Source organism: Nematolebias whitei, chromosome 16 (genome assembly GCF_014905685.2).
Source record: "Nematolebias whitei isolate Nwh7 chromosome 16, NemWhi1, whole genome shotgun sequence".
Classification (NCBI taxonomy): Eukaryota; Metazoa; Chordata; class Actinopteri; order Cyprinodontiformes; family Rivulidae; genus Nematolebias; species Nematolebias whitei.
The window spans coordinates 1,898,327-1,907,122 of NC_056513.1; the positions used below are offsets into that span (position 1 = coordinate 1,898,327).

At 42.0% G+C, this 8,796-nt stretch overlaps 1 protein-coding gene across 1 annotated transcript in view; it reads left to right on the forward strand.

Annotated features, from left to right (window-relative positions):
• The first annotated feature begins 202 nt into the window (after window positions 1-202).
• The window catches only part of LOC119423004 (endophilin-A1-like), a 24,839-nt gene continuing 16,245 nt past the window's right edge, over window positions 203-8,796 (forward strand). The window contains exons 1-9 of the mRNA XM_037690416.1: window positions 203-269; window positions 870-942; window positions 3,341-3,484; window positions 3,737-3,870; window positions 3,960-4,118; window positions 6,380-6,483; window positions 6,571-6,686; window positions 8,199-8,213; window positions 8,364-8,375. Coding sequence (XP_037546344.1) covers window positions 261-269; window positions 870-942; window positions 3,341-3,484; window positions 3,737-3,870; window positions 3,960-4,118; window positions 6,380-6,483; window positions 6,571-6,686; window positions 8,199-8,213; window positions 8,364-8,375 — 766 coding nt within the window. The 5' untranslated portion in view covers window positions 203-260. The remainder of the gene's footprint in view (window positions 270-869; window positions 943-3,340; window positions 3,485-3,736; window positions 3,871-3,959; window positions 4,119-6,379; window positions 6,484-6,570; window positions 6,687-8,198; window positions 8,214-8,363; window positions 8,376-8,796) is intronic.

Below are 8,796 nucleotides of genomic sequence, written 5' to 3' on the forward strand. Positions count from 1 at the left end.
ATGCACAGAGAGAACATGCAAACTCCACCCAGAAAGATCCCGGGCCGGGATTTGAACCGGTGACCTTCTCGCTGAGAGGAGACAGTTCTACCAACCGTGCCCCCTGTTTTGCTTCATTGTTTAGAAATTAAAAAAAACTTTGACCTTGAAAGAAATCCTTCAGTCGTGCGTTGAGCTGCTAATGTTCGTTTGTTTTGCAGAGAGTGAGCGAGAAGGTTGGAGGAGCAGAAGGAACAAAGCATGATGAGGACTTCACCGAGATGGAAAAGGTTATTGTCTTCTGTTGCCTTCCTGATGAAGACCACGGGCTTCCACTGTAGTTTCTGGAGTTTCAGGTTGTGAAAGCTCTGATGGACCAGCTCCGACTTCTGTCTTCATTAGGAACACTTTTTAAAAACGTAAACCTTCGTCAGTCCATGTTCATGTTCATGGTTTGCCAGTTTGTCCCGCTCCAGAGTCACATGACACACGAGTCTTTTGACTTGTGGAACTTTAGTAACTTACGTTTGGCGCAGTTTTAAAAATATCAAACCTCGTCTTATCTGCTGTCCATTTGAGTCCTTGCATTTTTAAAAAGTGCTAATATATAAATATATAAATGAATGTTAGTACATTTTTAAGCTTTGCATATAATTAATAGAAATCTTCAGAAATCATTGATGTTTCTTAAGATTTACTTTTTATGTTACACTTTTTAGATGTTTTTACATGAATGCCTGTGACATTTAGTTTTTCAGCGTAGGTTCTATATATTGCTGGTGAAAGGAGTTTTAGCAGCTCCAACACAAACCTTCAGACGTTCTGCAGAATCTGTTCGTGTTGCATCTGTTCCTTCTCCTTTTACATGTTTTTAATGACTGGGTCTGCAGAGGGTGGATTCTACGGCTCGAGCGGTGCTGGACATCATGACAAAGACCACAGAGTACCTGCAGCCAAACCCAGGTAACAGAACTGAGCTCCGGGTTCTTGTGTCGCTCAGAGCAAGATCACCGGGAACAGGTTTTATAAACTTTAATGAGTAATTTCACCAGACACTTCTCAGACATTCTGCCGGGTGGTTTTCTTTCTCTGGCAGAAGTCACAGTCTAAAATCTATTTGTCTGCACTTTAAACTCTTTCTATCAATCACAACTAGATTATTGATTATTGATTATTAGTAATAGAAGGATGTTAGAAATGCAGCTGCCAGGACAAACACCAAGAGGAGATCTATGGATGCAGTTAGCGAGGACATGGAGGTAGTTGGAGGGAGGACAGAGGATGCGGAGGACACAGTGAGGACAGAGGATGCGGAGGACACAGTGAGGACAGAGGATGCGGAGGACACAGTGAGGACAGAGGATGCGGAGGACACAGTGAGGACAGAGGATGCGGAGGACACAGTGAGGACAGAGGATGCGGAGGACACAGTGAGGACAGAGGATGCGGAGGACACAGTGAGGACAGAGGATGCGGAGGACACAGTGAGGACAGAGGATGCAGAGGACACAGTGAGGACAGAGGATGCAGAGGACACAGTGAGGACAGAGGATGCAGAGGACACAGTGAGGACAGAGGATGCAGAGGACACAGTGAGATGGAGGAGGATGACTCGCTGTAGCGACCCTGAAGAGGGAAAAGCTGAAAGAAGAAGAAGAAGAATAGCGTCAACTCCACATTGCATTTTCTGCCCATCTGATTTCCGGCTTGTGTCTCTGTAGCATCTACAGGTATCTCAGAATGAAGTGAGGAGTGAACACCCATCCTTCTCATGATGGTTCCTGGAGATCACAAAATGGAAGTCTTGGGTTTGAGAGCGAGGTCTTGACCTGTAAGAGCAGCGATGGTGACAGTGGTTGAGTTGGTTCTTGATCTGGTGTTTGCAGTTGATCCACTAGGTTGTTACTGGTCCAGTTTTGCTCAGCACTTGAATGCACCAAAGCTAACGGGGAGATCTATCATAGTCACACAGTCAGTAGCAGGTAAAACAAGATGAGACCAGGAGAACCTGAAGAGCTCTCCACCAACATCCCTGGACTTCTGCTGGAATCTCAAATGAGCAGGACACAGGTGATGAAGTGACCACTCTTACTGAGAGTCTTTGACACTTATCCAACGCTCCCTCCTTCGGTGGTAACTTGATGTGTCCAGTCTGCACTGGTTCCAGCCACAGCTGAAGGTTTTGGCAGGTCTGGGTTCAAGTCCCAGAAATGTCTGATCACTGGAAACAGGGTACTCAGGGGACTTGTAGTGTTTCTTGTGTCCCTCTCAAAGGAAGTGATCAGTCCGGATGGTGAGATTAATTAATTCATCCAGGTCTCGAGGTCCGTCTCGGGTGGCCAACTGATCCTGTACCAGCTGCGGTGGTGTGGCTCTGCCCTGCCACTCGGAGGCTGCGAGGAAATGGTTCCAGAAACCACTGGAGTCCTACAGAAAGCACTCGTTCTATTTTAAACATCAGTACTCTGTGGGACTTACAGAGGGTTGTTCAAAGTTTAGCTTAATTTAATAAAATAAATAAATTAGGCCTAGTTGAAGATTTACTTTGCTATCATTCAGAGACTTCTCTTACATTGAGATGTGAAACACTATTATTCCAGTAATTTCCTCTTAGTAGATCAATTAGTTTCATCCATTTCAGTAGATAATCAGTGAAGATTACTTGATGAAGCACATCTGTATTTCATCAAAGTCAGTTTGACCATCTAGATTTCAGTTTTCATAGTTTTAAGGTAAAGCAGTCTATTTACCAGTCGGTCTGTGTTCACACCCTCACATCATTACAAACCATATTGTCATATAACCGTTGCCCCATTGTGGGCCCTTGAGCAAGGCCCTTAACCTTCCATCTGCTCCTTAGGTGGCAGCTGTCTGCTCCACATGTGTGACAGGAAACAGAATGAATTTCCCCACTAGGCATTAACAAATTTAATGTTATTGTTACTAGAGGCTGAAATGAGTTTCATCCAAAGTGTAGCTGGACTGTCCTTTAGAGACAGGGTGAGAAGTTCAGTTATCAGGGGAGACTCAGAGTAGAACCACTGCTCCAACTGGGAGGAGACCCAGGACACAGAGACCATGTCTCAGTTGGCCTGGGAACACCTTGGAGTCCTCCCAGAAGAGCTGGAAGAGGCTGTGGAGAGAGATGTCTGGACCTCCCTGCTCAAGATGCTGCTCTGGACCCGACTCCAGGAAGCAAAGAAGGAAAATTCCTGAAATCATAGTTGGAGTTTACTTCACCTCTTTACCTCTGGTTTCTTTGGACTACAACTCAAAATCATGATCGAAGTGGAACATTCATTGGATGCGATCTGTTTTGTGTTTTTGTTTATTTGTTTTGTTGTTGTTTGTGTGTTTACAGCCACCAGAGCCAAGATGACCATGATGAACTCCATGTCTCGTATGCGAGGCCAGGAGAAAGGGCCGGGCTACACGCAGACCGAGACCATGCTGGGAGAGTCCATGCAGAGGTTTGGACGGGAGCTCGGAGAGGAGTCCACCTTTGGTGAGTTTGACACCTGAGAGCTTCACACAGAAACTGAACCAAGTGGCCCAATTTATTCTGTCAACCACTCCGTAACGGAGTCTTTAAATGTTATACGGGATGTTCAACCAGAGGAAGTACCTGCAGTCCGTCTTGAAATGAAGAACATACAAATCTGTGTCCAATGAGAAGGCCATGAATATTGTTTCCTATTTTGGACTTACATTGACGTTGTAACATTGACTTTTGAGTCTCTTCTTCTTTCTATGTTAGGTGTTGCTCTGATTGACGTTGGCGAAGCCATGCGTGAGCTAGGTGAGGTCAAGGACGCTCTGGACATGGAGGTAAAGCAGAACTTCATCGATCCAATGCAAAACCTCCATGAAAAAGACATCAAGGAGATTCAGGTACAAGTGTGGAGCTGTCGCGCACCACCCATGGTCAAAAGCACAATTCTAATAGTTACGGATTTCAACTGTGAGGTTGACGTTTTCAGCATCACCTGAAGAAACTGGAAGGCCGCCGCCTAGACTTTGACTATAAGAAGAAACGTCAGGGCAAAGTGACGGATGACGAGATCAAACAAGCGCTGGAGAAATTTGATGACTCCAAGGAGATTGCTGAGCAGAGCATGTTCAACTTGTTGGAGAGTGACGTAAGTATTACTTTTAAAAGTTTAATCCAGCCAGTTTGAATCCTCCAGAAGAGTCTAATCACGTTGTGGTGCAAGTTGTGTCATCGTCCGTGGCTAGTTTTATTATCAGCTCAACTCTTCCTACACCGTTGATAGGAATGTGATCAACTTGGTGCAAAGTCTGTCACGATAAGAGGCCGTGCACATTCATTCATTTTATTTATACAAGTTAATCCCATGGAGCCTCGGGGACTCATTTATAAGAGAGACCTGATTAAATGTTCTTGGCACCCTTTCTTACACTTTGTTATATTTCATATGTAGAGAAATCTTCTCAGGTCACCACGTCACATTACAATTTTACAAAGTTTTTTTTCTTCTAAAAATAAATTAAGACTTTATTGGGTAATAATAACGACACAGATGTCTATGTATTACACGGTAAAAACATATTTAATAATAACAACTTGAATGTGTTTTATCCCGTCGGGCGTATATTGCGCCTCCTTGCGGAGCTCCTGGTTTTTATGCTTTGCTTCCAAAGAGTTCGTGTCGTGGAATAAAGAGATCCCAAACAACCAGGTGTAGACTTCATCAGAGTCCAAAGCTTTGGAGAACAGAAGATCAATGCATGTGCAAGTCCAGTTTATTTATGTTTCACCTGTTTGGAGATTTTATTTTACTTATTCTGTTTTTGGTTTCTACGTGTGGATGGGAGATGCAACTTTTTTCTAGAAACCATGAAAGTGTCACGTTGTGGCCTAAAAACAAAAATATGAAGATTTTTTTTTTGTCATTTTTTTCTGAACCTGTTTTGTTTTATCCTTGTCTTGTCACATTAAACTTTGATTGTGTGTCAAAATTATTAAAACTGAGAGTAAAATGAAATGATAAATAAAAATTGGGTAAAATTAAAAATATATATTTAACTAAACAAAGAATTTTCTGTTTCTGTATTTTGATATTTCATTAGTTTAAACATTTTTGACACCTTACATGGGCATTGAAGCATTTTTGTTCTAGGAAGTGGATAAAGTTATATGTGAACTATAGAAATTATTTATAAACAGGTTCGTTCAAAACTTTGATTTGGATTCTGACATTTATTTTTTTATTAAATTTCATTTCAATTAATTTTCTGTTCAATTCTTGTATCTGAGCTAATTGTTCAGTTTGGCCTTAAAAAGTAAGAAACGCAGAAGAGAATGTGTGAGACCTAAAACAAAGTAAATAAAATATGTGTTAACCCCGGATGAGCAGGGTCTGACAGTCACCTGTAAGGAACAGGACAGGAATCCATGAAAGCCAGACATGGGACACAGGACCAGCCGTCTTCAGGTCTGTCCGAGTCCTGAAAGACCTTTAACAACCGAAATAACTATTCATTAAAAACGTTTTCTATAAAGTACAAGTCTGGTTCTTTAAATCAAAATGTAAAGAGAAAAAGACTCTAGATTTATTTATGATTTTAAGCTTCTGCTCCTGTCACACATTTATTTACAGGACCTCAATAATAGTTTTCTTTGGTATTAAATTTTGCTATAAAATATATTGATCTATTTAACGTTGTCAGACAGTCCATGTCATTTCCATGATCCTTACTCAGATAGAAGTCTCCTTAGGTCATGGAGTTTTAGATAAAATAAATGAAGCGTGTAAATGATCAGGTCTCTCTTGTAAATGACTCCAACAGGCTCAATGGGATTAACCTGCAAAAATAAAGGTTGGATGAAAAAAGCAGTTTACAGATTAATTTAATCTGTAACAAGGTTTGTCTTTTACCCATCAGATGATTTCTCTGTGATACTGTATGTGTGATGCATCATGTGAACAGATGTCTGTATGTGTGATGTATCGTGTGAACAGATGTCTGAATGTGTGATGTATCATGTGAACAGATGTCTGTATGTGTGATGTATCATGTGAACAGATGTCTGAATGTGTGATGCATCATGTGAACAGATGTCTGTATGTGTGATGCATCATGTGAACAGATGTCTGTATGTGTGATGTATCGTGTGAACAGATGTCTGTATGTGTGATGCATCATGTGAACAGATGTCTGTATGTGTGATGTATCATGTGAACAGATGTCTGTATGTGTGATGCATCATGTGAACAGATGTCTGTATGTGTGATGCATCATGTGAACAGATGTCTGAATGTGTGATGCATCATGTGAACAGATGTCTGAATGTGTGATGCATCATGTGAACAGATGTCTGTATGTGTGATGTATCATGTGAACAGATGTCTGAATGTGTGATGCATCATGTGAACAGATTGAACAGGTGAGCCAGCTGGCGGCGTTAGTCCACGCCCAGGTGCAGTATCACACCCGGGCAGCTGAAATCCTCACGCAGCTCTCCAGTAAAATTGATGAACGGTGGGTATTCTTGAAGTTGCCACGTCAAAGCAACAGAACTTGAACCTGAACTTTGATTTGAACAATCCCTTCTCTTGCTCCTCGTAGGATAAGGGACACCTCTGTCAAACCCAGGAAGGAGTTTGTCCCAAAACCACGAACGTCTCTGGAGTTGTGCATCAGTGAGAACCTCAACGGGGGCATCCACGGAGCTCGTTCTCCAGGTGAGATTAGGAACTCGTCTGTTTCATTCAGGTGCACAAAGTTGATCAGGGAAATCATCTCAGAGGAAACGAGCAGTTTAGATGTTTCATCAGTTCCTGCTGAAGTAAAGTTTTGTTAACTTTCATTCCCTCCACCCTGTTTATATTGTAAATTGTTTTGTAGAAACCTGTAATGTTAAAGAATGCTTCAATAACTTCCTCAATTCTAAGGTTTTAGTAAATGGAGCGTAACACATTATGCTCTCTTTACCCCACACCAACTTCAGATTAAAGCTACAGAGATTAATCAAGAATCATTTGAAGTTCTCATATAGGCTCTGCTGTTTACAAAAGTGTTCATTTTGCGTGTCTCCCTGTTACTGGAGGAGATTAAGATTACAGTCAAATCTAAAGAATAGCACATGATCCAATCAGCCAGATTAATATATTAAAGGGATAGACGGCCTCCACTGAAACCTCCTTCAGATAAATCAGTCAGTTCCTGCAGTAGAAAACCATCCTGACAGCCTCATGTTGGAGAAACTGGAATCATAGCAGTTATTTTAGGGGCAGCTGTGGATGAGTGGTTAGATCAGTCGTCCTCCAGTGGGAGAGTTGGGGGTTTGATTCCACCAGCAGTCACATGCTGAAGTGTCCCTGAGCAAGACACTGAACCCCTCATTGTCTCTGATGTGTGTCCTATCTGTGTATGAATGTGATACAGCTCTGATTAGTCTGATTAGTGGGTAGAAGAAGGCACAGATTGTTGTAAAGAGCTTTGAGTATCTTGATAAAATAGAAATGTGCTGAATAAGTAGAGTCCATTTACCATTCAACACTGAGCTGTTCCAAATGGGCCAAGATCAAAGTGAACTTCTGTCTAGAAATAAAATCCAACCTCCAAGATTTTAATGTGCAGTGGGACGTTGGTCAGAGGTTTTCGTGCTTCTGCACATTTGATGTAATTCAGCGGGTCTTTGACGAGTTTCTGCTCAAACCGACGGCATGCTGAAGAGCTCTTTCAGTCACTGGAATCAGAAAAAACATCCGATTCACTTCACTGGGATTATTTCCACAGACCAGGAGCGTCAGGCCTTCGGTCTGTTGAGTATAAATCTTTCAGGGTGTTCATATCCAAAACTCAAAGGAAGCGCAGCAACATAAACTCAAGAATACTTTCCACCAGAGAGCTTTTATTGTTGGTTTCACAACAAGCATCAAGTTAAAAAAAAGTTTAAACAGTTTCACTTAACCACACAAGTTAATATTTAAGATTATCTGGGTAACACATGAGAAAAGAAAATCCATGTACCAAAAGTAAAAACCAACTTAATGTAGTAAAAGATGCAAATAAAACATTAATACTTATATTCTGCATTAACGCAGGATGTACTGGAGAATTCACGGCCTTTGCTTTTTATTCCTTTTCTTATTCCAGTTTTTATTGTTGCAGACTTTATGAGCAGATAATGAACAGAACTAAATGAATGCATCTCTGCACTCTTCTTTTTCCCACTCTGTTTCTTCATGTAGGCGCCAGGTCTCCAGGTGAGCCAGGTCTGATTGTTACCGCACCTGTTACTGATCAGTTCACCTTCTGAATGACATCCTTTTCATTTATCACTGGAAACTCATGACTGCTTCCCCCTCTTCCATCCCTGACCTTTCCCTCCCTCCTGCTGTTTTCCTCCTTTGCAGCAAGGTCTCCAGGTGAGACAAGAGGGACTTAAAAACAACGTTTGTCAGAAACATGTTGCTCTTTGATGTTCCAAACTGTTGTTGGAGAATCAGAGAGATGCTGTCCGTTCGTCCCACAAAGAATACCAGATTGAAGATGACAAAGCAGGGGCGATTCTAGGATCTGACCTTTAGGGGGGCTCAGCCCCCAGTACTGACAATGGCTCCTGGCTTGAACAACGCACCCCATGATGAGGTTGGTGAGAAGTGCAGCACCTGGTGGTCCCAGGCGGTCTCCCATCCAGGAACTAACCAGGCCCGACCCTGCTTAGAGATCAGATGGGTTCATCAGGGTGGGATGGCCGTAAACGAGGAGTTCGGTCACAAATATGACTTTTAAAGGAGCATAACAAACAAAGACTAAACTTATACAGCCAGAAGTTACAACATGCAG